Source organism: Propithecus coquereli, unplaced genomic scaffold (genome assembly GCF_000956105.1).
Source record: "Propithecus coquereli isolate 6110/MARCELLA unplaced genomic scaffold, Pcoq_1.0 Scaffold69, whole genome shotgun sequence".
Taxonomy (NCBI): Eukaryota; Metazoa; Chordata; class Mammalia; order Primates; family Indriidae; genus Propithecus; species Propithecus coquereli.
Genome location: NW_012152951.1, coordinates 4890982 through 4907272, shown reverse-complemented (window position 1 = coordinate 4907272; position 16291 = coordinate 4890982). Strand labels below are relative to the sequence as shown.

At 36.7% G+C, this 16291-nt stretch overlaps 1 protein-coding gene across 1 annotated transcript in view; it reads left to right on the top strand.

Annotated features, from left to right (window-relative positions):
- The window catches only part of PRPF18 (pre-mRNA processing factor 18), a 34470-nt gene that overhangs the window by 6104 nt on the left and 12075 nt on the right, over positions 1-16291 (top strand). Inside the window, exons 2-8 of the mRNA XM_012660908.1 lie at positions 1421-1525; positions 5764-5877; positions 9204-9350; positions 11121-11189; positions 12566-12706; positions 12831-12902; positions 15187-15342. Coding sequence (XP_012516362.1) covers positions 1421-1525; positions 5764-5877; positions 9204-9350; positions 11121-11189; positions 12566-12706; positions 12831-12902; positions 15187-15342 — 804 coding nt within the window. The remainder of the gene's footprint in view (positions 1-1420; positions 1526-5763; positions 5878-9203; positions 9351-11120; positions 11190-12565; positions 12707-12830; positions 12903-15186; positions 15343-16291) is intronic.

Genomic DNA, 16291 nt, shown 5'->3' with positions numbered 1-16291 from the left:
TAGAAGAGTTCTCATTTTTTGCTTGCCCAAGATTGTCTAATTCAAACTTGATCTGGAGTAAGAATCACTTACATAGGTTTAGTCTGTTAGTTTGTTAAATTTCCAGATCCCTAAATTTGAACCTTTTCAACTTTTTGATATAGTAGGAAAATTGCTTCTAACTTTGAGTCCAGCTGACAGATTATCTTAGATGTTTTCCCCACAGCTATTCACTGCCATTATATAATTAAACATGCTTTAGTCCTGAGATTTTTTTGAGAAACACCTGTTTCTATGCTAAAAAAGTAAGCACAGGTTTTCTTTATAAAGATGTTTTAAATACTTCTTTCTTGATAGTAATAGCAATATAATATGCATTACGTTTATTCCTTTACAGAAACTAGCTACTATTTTTTAAGGCTTGATGTTGATTTGGCCTGTGAAAATATGAAAATTTAGGTTTTTTATACCTCTATTTTATCTCAGTATCAATTAGTTATGATAAACATAACCTTTAACCATAAACTGTAGAATCACGAGTTATATGATTTTCACCATATAGCCTTTTTTAATTGAATCTGAGTTTTTTCCTTGATGTTGATTTTCTTAATGTTCTTTTCGTCTTACTGCTTCTTTCAGCATTTTAGATTTATCTTACGGTCAGGTGGGAAACCATGTTTCAGTATCTGTTCACAGATTATAATGGGGCTTATAAATTGCTTAGCTGTTTTCCTAAACTGTAACTTGGGCAGAAAATTTGAGAAAATATGTGAAAAGTTTTTTTTCCCTGCAGGTGGTTATAAACAAGAGGGTCCACTCTTTCCTTGGGTGGCATGAGTAGAGAGGTGCTTTTTTCATTATTTTTCTACAAGGTTTTTCGCTCAGTTTGCGGGCCAATTCTGTAGAGCACTGAATTTTTCTATATGTCTAACAGTGATTTCCTTGCATTTGGAATAATAACCTTTTGAAAAGCAGGATGGGAAAAAGCTAGTAGGTGAAGCTTCACAGGTTTCTGTTGGAAAGCAGTTTTTTAGTTTTCATTTTGAAGCTGAGCAAGAATGTGAGACGATTTTCTTAAGAGGTGAAGCAAGTTGGTTGCTTTTAAGAAAAAAGTACAGTTCTTTAGAATCTGGGGAGACAGTGCAGATTTTAGCCCTATTAAATTTAGATTTTAGAAACCACGATAGTCATGCCACTTTTTTATAGCAAGAATGCCATCTCCTGTGTGCATGCTCTTTACTTGTGATGTCCCTGAAACGGATATGTTTGATAAGCTCTTAAAAGCATGTAAATTTATTGCGAGCTCTTTCCTCAGAGGAACATTAGGAAACCTTCAATATTTAAAACATGTTTAATTTTCATGAAAAGCTAAGGTAATGGAATGATAAATATTAACTGTATTTTAAAAGCTGAATTTCATTTCTCTTGGCTATTAATACAGATACAGCCAAAAGAGGAGGACCAGAAACCATTAACTTCATCGAATCCAGTATTAGAACTCGAACTGGCAGAAGAAAAATTACCCATGACTCTTTCTAGGCAAGAGGTAAGTTTATATATGAGTGTTTCATGGGGGAAAAAAAAAGAAATCTCCACAGCGTTTACATTTATCTCTAGTTCTTTCCAATAAGTTAAATGTCATTTTTTATATAAGATGATTTACTGACCTAAAAATACTGTGTGGCTAAACAGTTTTCTTCATGAAGTTCTAAGTTAATCTCTGCTTTTCTTATCTTTTCTTAGAGTATATCCTTGTAAACTTTAAAAAATAAACATGAGTATTCTAGATAGATGTATATATTCTAAATATATGTAAATTATCTGCCTAAATTATTTTAAATAGTATATTATTTTGTAGCCTACTTTTCTCTCCCTTGTTTAATAGTACATCTTTCCAGATAAGAGTATAGAGATCTACATAATTTTTAATGACTGAACAATTTCCTATTTGCACCACAATATTTTAAAAATCATTTCTTTATTAATAGTCATTTGGATTACTTCAGCATATCCCTGTTATAAATAGTACTAACACAAACATCCTTGTATAGACATCATTGCATGCATAATAATATACGATTATTTCCTTTGGAAAAATTTGTAAATGTGTGATTTTTAGGACAAAGACTGTGTATATTTTTGAGACTTTTGATACATGTTACCAAATGGCTCTGTAGATATTAGACATATTGTACTAGTTTATACTTCCACTTGTAGTGTTTGTCCATACCCTGCTCAGAATCAGTTACGATTTTACTTAAACCCAGATTTCAAGATTTTCATGTGATATAAAGAATTGAAATGTATACAGAAGGGTATAAAACAAAAATGTCTTCCCTTCTTCCTGTCTTCTGCCCCCACTCCCAGTCACTTCTCAGCCCCTCTGCTATCCGGAGTCATTCACTTAGCATCAGTATGCAAGTGTATACTTTTATCCCCCTTGCACACAAGTGAGATTATATGTATTTGTGCCTTGGTCTTTTCACTGAAAATACATTTCGAAGACCATTTTATGTTGGGGGGTGTGTGTATATAGATGAAAATTTTAACAGTACATATGTGACATTGGGCAAGTTACCTAGTCTATTTCCTGATTGCCTTATGTATGAATGAAGACAATAATAGGGTCTACCTCATGAGATTTTTATGATTAAATGAGGTAATACATGATGGGAACAGTACTTACTAGTAAGTACTCAATAAATTTAAATATTGTTTTTAATAGTAGTTCTGTAATTTGTTAAGTTAACCTTTTATTGATGGATATTTAGGTTCCTTTCAGTTGTTTGCTGTTACAAACAATGCTAACGTGAATGTTCTTGTGCGTATATTTTGATACATTTGCGTGAGTTTACCAGTAGGATAATTCCCTAGAAAAGGAGTTTCTGGGCAAAGAGTGTCTATTTAATTTTTGGTAGTATACCAAATTGTCCTACAAAGAAGCTGTGCCAATTTAATTCCCATAAATTTGTAAGAGTACGAGTTTCCTAGCAACTCTGTCAAGTTTTTATTCTAAAATGTTTTAGCCTTTGCCAATCTGAAAGCAGTCTTACTGTTACGTTAAATTTTTGACAGACTGGTCAGTGAAAAAAGTATCTTGTTTTAACTTGAAACTTTCCATTAATGATTATTAAAATTGAACATGTTTTTATGTGTTCCATGGTCACTAATGTCTCCTTTTGTGGAATTGCTATTTTTATATCATGAAATTGGTCTTCTTACTGATTTATAAGTCAACGTGTTTATATATTAAAGGTGTTAGCCTATTTTCATAAGTGTACATCTGTCAGATGTACACATAGTGCATATTTTTTATCAGCCTGACATTTGTTTTTTGCCATGCAGAAGTTCTAAATTTTTATGTGATCACATCAAACTCTTTTTCATTATGTTTTTTCCTTAGGTGTCATGCTTAGAAAGGTTTCCCCCATCCCTAAGAGTTAAAACATGATATAATAGTGTTTTTTCCATTACCTTTATGAGCTCATTCTTTATATGTATAGAAAGTATTTTCTTTATATTTTAATTAACTTTGTATTTAAACTGAGCATGTATTTCATAATTATGGAAATATTTAAAATCCTTTGTCATTCACATGTTTTAGAATTCTGTTACTTTATGATTTAGCAAAAAGTTTTATATTTTAGAATCTGCTTTATATTTTTGAACATCGAAAAGTTTGGATTAAAAGGCAAAGTACTTTTAAGAAGTTGGTCTTTTCGTAGGCTCCAATATTTTTAAATCGTTGACTAATAGTTGTATGTCAAACACTGAACAGAATGTGGGGAAGATATGGTTCCTGCCTTCACGCAGGGAGCTTCTATTGAAATAGTAAAAGAGGACTCAGAGGCTTAAGTTCTTTCGCTGATATCCCTTTTGTTCTCTGTGGCACCTTTTTTTTTTTTTAATCTCAGTTTCTTTATTTAAAAAATTAGAATAATAGAATTCTTGCACTAAAAGGAATTTTGAGGTCAAATCATTTATTACCTTGCCTTAGGCAAAACCACTGTTACAGAATCCCAGATAGATGAGAAGTAGCTGTTTATACTATTATATATTTATAACGTATTTTTGATCTGCAAAAAAATTACATAGTCCACATAACTTGGCCTAAGTTATATTAGCCCCTGATTTTAAGAAATGTTTTAAAGTGATAACTAGCTCAAATTCCCTTTTTTTCTGTTTAGGTTCTTTTCATCTTTGATTGGCCCTGACTCAGTCAGTCGTCTTTAATCTTTGTGCACCCTCAGCAGTCTGTCCCTGTTGTGTACCTCTCTAGTGTGAATAGGGCTAAATGTAAGTGATAGAAGTATGATGTCTAGGTGGAAAGATTGTATGTTTTGTACTTCTCATAGATTGAGACGTTTGCAGTATTTTTTAGTTCTGCATACCACATTTTTAGGCTGGACATTACACAAAAGGAAACTTTCAGAGGAATGATGACTGACTCTGGAAACCATCATGTGAAAATTGGGGGAAGGATATTTGGGATACTTAGCGTGAAGAGAAGAATTATTAGAGACACTTTAAAAAGTCCATTGAAAACATATCTAATTTTAGAACAAGATTGAATATTTTTGCAGTTTCATGAAGTAGAACTAGGATAAATGGGTAGAAGTTTGAGGGAAGTGGATATCAGTTTTGAGAAGCAAAATGTGTCTGTCAAAAATGGGATGGAAGGTTTCATGAAGAGAGATGATTCCTGTCACTTGTCAGACACAAATCTGACAAGGACATTTTTGAGGTTATTTCTGCATTTGATTGGAGATAGCATTAGATGACCTCTTAAATTTCTACTTTAATCTTAAACTTCTGGTAACCCAATGGGAACCTTGCCAATGCTTTCTATTTATTTTATGATTCCACATAAAAGTCTTGATGTTTGTTGTTACTTTTTAAAATTTGGATCAACCTTTATTTTCTTAATTATATTTTCTGTTTTTTCTCCTTCCTTCTTTTTTTTTAAGTGATGGGATTTTACTCTGTTGCCCATGGAGTGCAGTGGCGTGATCATAGCTCACTGCAGCCTTGAACTCCCGGGCTTAAGCAATCCTACTGCCTCAGTCTCCTGAGTAGTTGGGACCACAAATGTGTGCCACCATGCCCGGCTAATTTTTTTATTTTTTTGTAGAGACAGGGTCTTCGTTTGTTGCCCAGGCTGGTCTTAGAACTCCTGGCCTCAAGTGATGGGCTTGCTCCTCCTGCCTCAGCCTCCCAAAGTGCTGAGATTACAGGCATGAGCCACCGCCCTCTGGTGGCAAGCATCTACATTTGAAAACAAGTGTTTGGTCACTTAAAATATGTTAACATAAGGGATTGCTATTGTCTTCTGATTTTTTAGAAGAAGGCTAAGAACAGTTATAATTATGAAAAATGAGGACCAAAAGCTTATCCCCTCACTTTTTCTTTTGCAAAAAGTAATTTTTTTTTTTGTTTTACAGAAAAAGGGATGGTTTATATTAGGGGTTTGCTTTAGATTTGAATTGTAGATTTATAGGCTTTCTAGGAGGTATTTGGTCATAAATAGTGACATTTGAGTCAAAATATTAATAGATTTTTAACTAAAGTATTTGATTTTTCTCTTTCATTCGTAGACGTCTTTAGCATAATTGATGAGAATATTTGAAGGATTTTATATTTCACTCAGAAATGTGTTTGCATAATTTAGTTTTATTAAACCCAGGTTTCAGTTTTAAGGTTAAAAAATATACAAATTGTTTTGAGATGTTTAATTTGTTTTTTCTCTCAAAAGTTAAATAATTGGGCATTTGTTTCACTTTATAGGTTATCAGAAGATTGAGAGAAAGAGGAGAACCAATCAGACTATTTGGAGAAACTGATTATGATGCTTTTCAGCGTTTAAGAAAAATAGAGATCCTCACACCAGAAGTTAACAAGGTAAGAACAGATCAGAAAAAAGCTAGAAAAATGCTACTATACCGCATAAACTAGAATAGAGTCTGACTGATTGCATTACTACAGGTGAAAATGCAAAGATAAAGTTGTCAGATTACTACTGCTAATGTAAATTTTCATTATTTTTTAAAAAGCACATATCTTAAGCATACAGTTTGATGCATTTTTGATAAACACATGCAAGCATATAACCACTACCCGTATAAAGGTGTGGGACATTTTCATCACCCAAGAAAGTTCCCCATTGCCCTTTCTTAGCCAGTCCCCACAGCCCTCCTCCTCCACTCTTGCGCAAGCACCTTTTGGATTCTCTCACCACAGATTAAATTTTGCTTGTTCTAGTAGTATTTCATATGGATAGATTCATAGAGTACATGTCTGGCTTCTTTTTTCTCAACGTAACAGCTTTTAGATTCATCCGTGTCCTTGCGGGTATCACTAGTTTCCTTTTCATTTCCTAGTGATCTTCAGTTGTATGAATATGTCACAGTTTGTTTCCAGCTTTTGGCTATTAGGAATAAAACTGCTGTGAACATTCTTGCACAAATCTTTTTTGGAACTACATTATTTCTCTTGGGGAAATATGTTATATCTCCTGGGGAGAGACCTAGAAGTAGAATTGCCGAATAATAAAAGGATATGTATGCTTAACTTCATGAGAAATGCCAGACATTTTCAAATATCACAGTTTGGTATTCTTAGTCTTTTTAATTTTAACTATTCTCTTGTGTGTGTACTAGTATCTCATTGTGGCTTTATTCAGATTTCCCTGATGACTAAAGATGATAAGCATTTCTTCGTAGACTTTTTTGTGCAGTGTCTGTTAAAGTCTTTTGTTCATTTTTAAATTGTATTCTTTGTCTTTTTGTTGAGGAATTACAGTTCTTTATATATTCTGGAGATAAGTCCTTTGTCAGATATATAGCTGTGTTTTGTGACTGTTTTCTCCTACTGTATAGCTTACTCATTGTCTTAAAGCAGTCTTTTGCTGAGTAGAAGTTTTAAATTTTGATGAAGTCCAATTTGTCAATTTTACCTTTTCTGGTTATTGCTTTTTGTGTCCTGCTTAAGAAATCACTGCCTGTCCCAAGGTCTTGAAGAGATATTCTTTTATGTTTTTTTCTAAAAGCTTTATTAAGTTTTTGCTTTTACATTCAAGGCTCTAAGGCTCTGATTTTGTTTTATGGCTCAGCATAGGGTCTATTCCATGGTCTCTTGAAAAGAGTATGTTTTTGCTTTGGTTATGCAGGTCTACAAATGTCAATTGTGACGGTGGTGTTCAGATCTTCTGTGGCCTTCCTAACTTTTTATTTCCTTACTCTATCAATTGCTGAAAGACAGATGTAGTTATCTATGGCTGTGTAATAGACCACCCCAAAACTTAGTAGTGTAAAAGGATTTATTATTATAAAATCTCTTTTGGCTATCTGTGACTGTAACAAACCACCCCGAAACCTGGTAGCTTAAGATAATTTATTAATATCTCTCACAGTTCTGTAGTTTGATTGGGCTGGACCAGGCAGGTGTTTGCTTGGGGTCTTTCGTGTGATTGCAGCCAGGTGAAGGCTGTGATTGAAGTCCTCTGAAGCCTCGCCTGGACTGGTCTTCTAAGCTAGTGTCTTCGCCTACATGCCTGGCATCTCAATCGGAATGGCAGGAATACCCAAGCTGGCCGGCCCCGCTTGCTCCACGTGCTCTTTGCTAGCCTGGGATTTCTCACTGCTTTCCTCATTCGTTGCAAAACCACTTTCCGGCTTCACTTCTCAGCGTTGCCATCCCAGCCCCACAACACTGATAGTTGCCTGAGCACTTTCTGTCCTCCGTGTCCGCAATGATGATTTTCCTATGCCTGCTGTGTTCCTCTCTTGTATGCCTTGGTTGAAATCTTGTCCTTACGCTTTTAGACACAGTTCAAAGATTATGTCTCTTCTCTGAACCTATCCTTGGTCCCATTTGGAATTAATTGCTTCCTTCTCAGTGCTCCTACAATTAAACTTTTGTTAGTGCACTTACTATATTTCATTAGTATTAGAGTACGTGCATATGTATCTCTTCCTGCTGGGCAAAGGCTGTTTTACTTTTGTATGCCAAGTTTAGTGCCTTGCATGCAGAGGTTTTTAGGAAAGAGCACAGGAGTCAAAGGACTGGATCCCATTTCTGGATTGTTAGCTATGTGACCATTGTACCTTATAATCCTCCCTTGTAAAATAGAGGCACTCATATCTGGCTCACTGGGGAGTAGTGAGAATTAAATGAGATAACCTTTGGGAACATGTGGCATTATACTTCATACATAGCAGGTACTCAGTGAATGGTAAATTAAATGTTTTGAGTTAAATGTTTCTCTTCTGTATTTGTGAAAGGACAGTAGACAATGATCAGATGCTTCTATATAGTAACATTAGAAGTTAACATTTATTGAATGCTTACTGTGCTCCAGTGACCTTTTGAAAACGCACTATACATTTATGAATTGGTTTAAATAACTTGATGTTTGTAAGACTCTGGAACAGTCCCAGTACACAGAAAATGTTAAATAAAATAAAAAATGAAATCCTCATGATAACCTTCATGGTAGATAGTATTATTATTCCCATTTTATAGGTGAGGCAACAGGCATACAGGGGTAAGTAAGTTGTCCAAGAGCTGGTCAGTGGCAAGGATTCGAGCCCAGGTAGCTGCTCTCAACCATTGCCCTACGGCCATCTCATGGCCATGGTGCCCTGGCTCTCAAACCTTGCAGCTGATCCCACTCATGTTTAGGAAGTTGAGGCTTCCATTTTTTATTAAATGGTCATAAACTGAACATGCCTGAAACATGGCATTTGCTGGTTTGTTAGAAACATAGCTGAAGCCTGGGATATAGACGAGACACCAGTTTATTCCATTGACATTTCTGAATGTTTTGGGTGTTGAGAGTAGTTGAAATGAGGTTAGACATTGTCAGTGAACTGGGAACATGGGCTGGGGACTCTGATGGAGACCTGGTCACCTTCATTAATCCTCATTAGGAAATTACGGCATTTATGAAGATTCTCTTTTGAAATTGTCATTCACATCTATTTTATTTTTCCCATTATCAGACTTGGCATTGTGCATACATTCTTTGAATTTAAGTGTGTTCATAAGAATTAACTTTAAATGGACAGTAATTTTAGACGTAAAATAAATTGATGTCATTCGAGTCCCTAGTTTTGCCAAGGTCTTAACTGCTTGTGGAGAAAAAAATGGATTGTATATATTGTTCATGAAAAATCACAGGTGAAACATCAGTGAAATGTCATAATGTACTTTTCCACCTTTCTCAGGGATTGAGGAATGACCTGAAAGCAGCTTTGGATAAGATTGATCAGCAGTACCTCAATGAGATCGTGGGTGGGCAGGAGCCTGGAGAGGAAGACACACAGAATGATTTGAAAGTTCATGAAGAAAACACCACAATCGAAGAGTTAGAGGTAATCTCTGTGCCCAGCCCAGCCCCTTCCCTCCCCACCCCTTTTCCTCTGGAGCAGGTGGGTGAGTGGATCCCATCTTTCTGTGCAGAGCACCCTGCTGTTTTTGGTCAGTGCCAAAGGCCCGTCTTTTGTCTCTTGCTTTTATTGATTGATTGATTGGCAGAGTCTCACTCTTTTGCCGGGGCTAGAGTGAGTGCCGTGGCGTCAGCCTAGCTCACAGCAACCTCACACTCCTAGGCTCAAGTGATCCTTCTGCCTCAGCCTCCCAAGTAGCTGGGACTACAGGCATGCGCCGCCATGCCCGGCTAATTTTTTCTATATATGTTTAGTTGCCCAATTAATTTCTTTCTATTTTTAGTAGAGACAGGGTCTCGCTCTTGCTCAGGCTGGTTTCAAACTCCCGAGCTCAAACAATCCTCCCACCTCGGCCTCCCAGAGTGCTAGGATTACAGGCGTGAGCCACCATGCCTGGCCTTGTCTCTTGCTTTTATTTATTTACTCTTCTTTTTCTCAGTCTCCATTCACATTCCCCTACTACTTACCTTCGAAAGTAATCATTCTGATATGTTGGATGTGCACCCTTTAATTTGCTGGTGTTCTTGTAAAGCTTGTGGTGTTTTGTGTGCACATATTTTTTTATTTATAGAAATGATAATTGTGCTGTGAAATTCTTTATTTTTTACTTTTTTTCACTTAGCACCATGTTCTTAAGACCCATCCTTGATGCTTTATGTACTTTTAATCCTTTGCTTTTAATTGCTCTGTAATATTCCATATATTATGGCATTCACTACATTTTACTTTTTGTTCTCCCATAATGACGGACCGCTAGATGGTTCCCAGCTCACTGTTAACACAGCTTTGTGACCAACAATCTTGTGCATAACCACCCTGGCCTAAAGAAGTGGGATCAAGGGATTTGTATATGTGTATTTGACTTGTCTGAGTGCTGCCAAGTTGCTCTCTGGAGTGGCTGTCCCAGTCTACACCTGCTTCAGCAGCGTGTGAGCGTCTCGTGTCCTTCCATCCCTGCCAACACTTGGCAATGCTTCGCTTTCTAATTTTTGCCACAGTGTTGCATATGGAGTGATATATGTAATTTTAATTAAAAAGCATGGTTGTATCATGTGAATATCTAGCATGTGAAAAAAATATGGCTTAGTTTTAAGTTCTTAATGCTTAATGAAGCATAAACCATTACTTTCCTGTTTCCTTTCATTCCTGGCTCTTGCGCATGTCACTGTCTCTCTGAGATCATAGTTGAGGGAGGATGTCATTTTAATCCCCTCCCTCCTCCAACACCTATCTATGGTTCCTAAATTTTACTGCAATAACTGGTGTGGGCAACCACTTATGGGCTTTTTTTCTTCTATCTTGTTTTTTTTCTCACAGCTTTATTGAGATTCACATACATACAATTTATCCGTTTAATGTGTACAACTTTGATTTTTTAATACATTCTCAAAGTCGTGCAACTATCATCCTATCTAATTTTAGAACATTTTTGTTCCCCCTCAAAAGAAATGTCATAGGCATTGGCAGTCACTTGCCTCACCCCTCCTTGTCTTTTGATTCCTAAAAGATAACATGCTGTCTAAATTTAAATGGCAAATCAGCGCTTTTTTTTAACCTATCCAGAAAATCCATGAGGTTTTTAAATAAAAATGGAACAACATGTGTGACAAAGAGCCACGTGTAGACTGGTGTTCATCATGTGTATTCAGCTGTTCTCGGTGCTAATGAACAGAAGCATTTTTGCTCTTTCTTCAGGCCCTCGGGGAGTCTTTAGGGAAAGGCGATGATCACAAAGACATGGACATCATCACCAAATTCCTAAAGGTGAGTATCTTAGGCTAGGGAAGGGAGGACGTTTTGGATGCTTAAGACCTCCTCTTATGCTTTTGGATTATCAAGGGTTAAAGGCTGGAAAGGGAAACCCTCAGTAAACTTTCTTGTGCGTGCACTATGTTTATGATATTGCTGTGTACTTGGATATAGCAGTTAATGAAAGGAAATGTATATTTACTTTCCTCATGGCACATTTTTTTAAAGCTAGCTTATTAATGTAAACACAAAAAAGAATCACAACAGCAGAATGCACAAGAAGTTTGGGGGAATTTCTTGTTTTTTTTAAACACCGTAGGAAGGAGTGCGATGGAGGTTTCCAGAAGCTGTTTTGAGAGGCTGATGACAATAAGGAAAGGAAGTAGGTGGAAAGACATTGGCAGTGAAAACAAGTAACTTTCAGGGTGTTCATTTCTTCAGGTCTACAGATCACTGCTTGTTTTTTGCTGTGATTTGCTAATTACATCTTTCTTCTCAGCATTTCTTTCTTTAGTGGTCTAGGTAGAGTGGGCAAATCCCGGAATCATTTTAATGTTTACTTACAAACTGTGCTCAGGCTAAGAGATTTGAATGCACAGAATGCTTTTACTTAATGTACAGTTTAATACTACATACTAGTCATCAAGATTCTGAATACATCGAGGATAAGGCGTGGAACTAGACAGGGCATGGGAACTAGTAGAACTGGAATTTCCTCTTGGAATGATGGCTCTCCTTATGTACATATGCAGGGGTGTACGTCCTCAGCTGTCTGTCTCTGTTACCGGCTTCTAGAGAAGTGCTCTTTATGCAAGTAAACCCAAGGGGCATTGGGGTAGTTTTCTGGGGCTGGGGGTAAGGGGTGAGGAGAATGGGTCATGGTTTCTTTTATTTCTGTTCCTTTTTTTCCTTCCTCCTTTAGTCAGGTGCTTTAGTGGGAATTTTAGATTGAGGTCTCTACTGCATAAGTAGAAAGTACAAATACTACAACTTGGAAGACTGATTAAATGTCACAGTACGTATGATATTGTGGATGATAAGTCTAGGTTGGTTTAATGTTAAGTGATAGAAGTACAAGTAAAAGTTTATTTCTATCAAATAGTTAGCTATAAAATTTGATAGTTCTTTTTTGCAGGGGGGAAATGGATTATCTTGAGCTGGGAATATATATAGACTGGGGAAGTTTGTCACTTGCCAAAGGCACTACTTCGTAAAACATACACGACAACATAAACAGAAATAACTCATTAATTAAATATTATTCGATATTTTAATCAGTCAAGACATTTACTTTAAGGATGATGGTATTCTGTTTTGTGCATTAGAGAGCTTTTAAACTTACTGAACCACTGGGTGGCATTGTAGCCTAAATTTACCCATTCTTTCAACAGTTTCTTCTTGGCGTTTGGGCTAAAGAATTGAATGCCAGAGAAGACTATGTGAAACGCAGCGTGCAGGGTAAACTGAACAGTGCTACTCAGAAGCAGACTGAGTCCTACCTCAGACCACTTTTCAGAAAGCTACGGAAAAGGGTGAGGCTTCTTGGAAAATGCTTTTATTAGCTTTTTAAAAATAGAATATATAGATTTAGAATTTTTGTAGTCTGTTTTTCATTACACATAGTAGTTTCTAAAATTAGTTTTTTTTCTTTTCCAGAATCTTCCTGCTGATATTAAAGAATCAATAACAGATATTATTAAATTCATGTTGCAGAGAGAATACGTGAAGGTACATTACCATGTTGTGCATTGAAATTGTTATGAGCATATCTAGGTTATGTACATAATAATATAACGTTTATTGGGATGGGAGAGTTTTACATAGTAGATTTAAGAATAAATGTGAAATGAGCTAGTAGTAAAACAAGTTTTATTTTCTATTGTATTTGTCAGCTTTATTGTGAGGCATTAAATAACAGACATTGGGACTACACTGTATTTTCTTAGTCATTCTTAAAGTAGGCCTAAAGTTTCTTCAGGACATAAACTGTATGTAGGCAGTGTTCATTTTATGAATGGGGTTGAATTTTGAAGTGTGTAACTGGTCGATTATGGCATGGAAGAAATTTTCCCATAGAAACAACGTTATATAAATTAGTTTCACAGGCCAGCTATGAAAGTCTCTGTAATCTGTAATACAGCTGAGCTATTGTACTGATGATACCATGGAATTTAACCACTCTTTGTAATTGTTTCTATGGGAAAATGGTCCAAGTTAGGCTGCCGCTTCTCCTTTATTTCAGTGCTGCAACAATAGTAGACCCCATGCAGGGGAAGACTTCTCCCTTGTTCCAGTCTCTTCCCCCCTGAGTGGGCCCTGGGAGGAGGCTGCAGAGGGAAAGAGCTCTGGTGGCCAGGGCTCCTGGGTGGAGTTTAGAAAGCAGAGGGTGGAGGACTGTCCATTGGTGGAGGGGAACAAGAAGAGAAGGGCCCAATGCACCCATAGTGAGGATTCGAGACCGGACAGAGTTTGAGGAGGCTTCTTGTTCCTGTGCCTCCCTAGAGACTAGGAGTGGAGTGTTTCAGTGCAGCCATCATCACAGTGACAGTGACAGAACAGTAGAAAGGTGGAAATGGCATTGCTTATTTGGTGCTGTGAGTATCTGTATACTCATGGGAGAAGGGATGCTGGCATCCCTGGTGACGGGATCGTTTGCTTGATCAGAGCCTTAGCTAATGAGGCTAATGTAGTGATTTTACTGCTTGGAAGAGCCAGTCAGTGTTCTCAAAGAAAATATTTTTGCCTTATGGTTATAAATTTTATTCTTAGTTTCTGTCAGTTGCATGATTCTTACTGGGGATGATTGCGTTGGAATGGATGGACAAGGTCACCATCACTGCAGAAAGAATACAAACCACATGCCTGCTAGAGTGGACTCCTTCGCTCTTCTTACTTTTTCTCATCATATCAGACCTAGGTGCAAGCGTATTTTGCATAAACTACAAAAAGAACAACGAAACTTTAATACCATGTTTGCACAATTTTCTTTGGAATTTTGGGGAAACTAAATATTGGAATTTTTATCAGTTAAGGTCCACATGAGAATCAGTGATAAATACGTAAATATGTCCTTTTAGTAAAATTAAGCTTTATAAAATCTGTTGAGCAGAGCAAGTTCAAATTTAACTTTTGGGTAGAAAATGATCTTCCAGATAACCTCAGTAGTACTTTAGTTTTTAAAAATGAGCTCTGCATATCAATCATGTAAGTGTTTGATTTTTGAAATTAAAATCTCTTTGAGGCTGAGCTTTATAAGGTTCTCTGAAACCCTCAGGATCTTTTAGAATTTACTTGCTATCTGTTTTTATCCTCCTCCTTTCTCACAGCTAGTCAGGCTTGGTTAAGAAAAAGAGCCATTTGTCTTCATTGGTTTCTGTCTTCACTTTTTGTAGCTTTTCTTTCTAGGTTCTTGGCCAGGTGGGAGGTTTAGGGGGGCCAAAGTGAACTGATCTCATCCTTTAGCTATTTGACTGGAGGGCCAGTATTTCCTCTCTGTTTACACATCTGTTATGGACGCTGTGTGGTCATCCCAGCACACACAGCCCCTGCAGCCTTCAGAGAGCTGCGGTGCTGTGCAGGGAGTAGCTATCATTTTAGGTTGGATTATTAAAAACTAGTTATCCTGTCTTCTACACGACCACCTATAGAGAAGGCTGGGTCTAAAGGACACTGAAACTTGAATTTCCATCAGTGCATCACATTACCTACCTGCCAATCCCAGATTGGAAATATGTTAATTTCTTACACACAAAGGCCTCAAAGGAATGTTTGTCTTTTTTGCTCATAACCTAACTTTGGTTTCTGTTTTTCGTGGACATTTGTTGTCCTGGGCAGGGCAGTCAGTCACCCACTATTTTAATCTTTTATTTGAATAACGGGAATGGTAATACTTTCAATATGCCCAAGATTTGGAAGAAAATGACATCATAAAGGGCTGTGAAATACTTGAAGTAAAAACTTGGACCAACCAATAGTTTTGCCTTTATGATTTCTTCTCAATTTTTCCTTTCAGGCGAATGATGCTTATCTTCAGATGGCCATTGGAAATGCGCCTTGGCCCATTGGTGTCACTATGGTTGGTATCCATGCCAGAACTGGTCGGGAAAAGATTTTTTCCAAGCATGTTGCACATGTTTTAAATGATGAAACTCAGCGGAAGTACATTCAGGTAAGCAGTTTGGAAGGACAGGAATTGCCCTGGAGGTTGACATTCTCTGATTCCCAAAACTATGAGTCTCGAGAGCAGGCAAAGAATCGTCGCAAATAGGAAATAGCATGATAGGATCCAAGTCCTCTTTTGACACGTGCATTCAAGAAACCTTCACTGAATAAAGTAAAAATCTTTTAACTTTCATATGTGATGGAAGACAGGTTCAAGTATTGTGCTTTAATTACATTAGCACTGAATGAAACTATTGCATTTTTTTTTTTTTTTTTAAATAGAAATGAGGTCTTGCCCTGTTGCCCAGCCTGGAATGCATTGGTGCAATCATAGCTCACTGCAACCTCAAACAACTCCTGGGCTCAAGCGATCCTCCTGCCTCAGCCTCCCAAGTAGCTGGGACTATAGGTGTGCACCACCAGGCCCAGCTCATTTTTTAATTTTTTTTGTAAAGACAGGGTATCACTATGTTGCCAGGCTTGTTTTGAACTCCTGGGCTCAAGCAATCCTCCCACCTCGGCATCCCAAAGTGCTGGGATTATAGGTGTGAGCCACCAGTGCCCAACATTTTGCTTTTTTAAAAAAACATATACATTAGCAAATAAAACTTGAGCTAATCCAAAAAATATAACGTATTTATAAAAACTCTCAAATTGGGAGTTTAGTGAAGAGTGACAAATTTAGAGTGTTTTACAATAAATCTTGATTTGTTGCTTTCAAGATGGATCTTAACATCTATTAGGCTAAATAGATATGTAGAGTAAAGACTTGGCTTTAATGCTTATAGTCATTTTTAAGTAGCATGTAATAATACTTCTTTAGTCATGTCAATAGGTCTAAGGTATTTATAGTTTATTTTCTTAAAGTTATGCATGTCTCATATAAACTTGTTTGCATTATTTTTGGGCTAAACTTTTCTCCTTAGTGGGAAAAAAATCAGCTATAATCTAGCCCT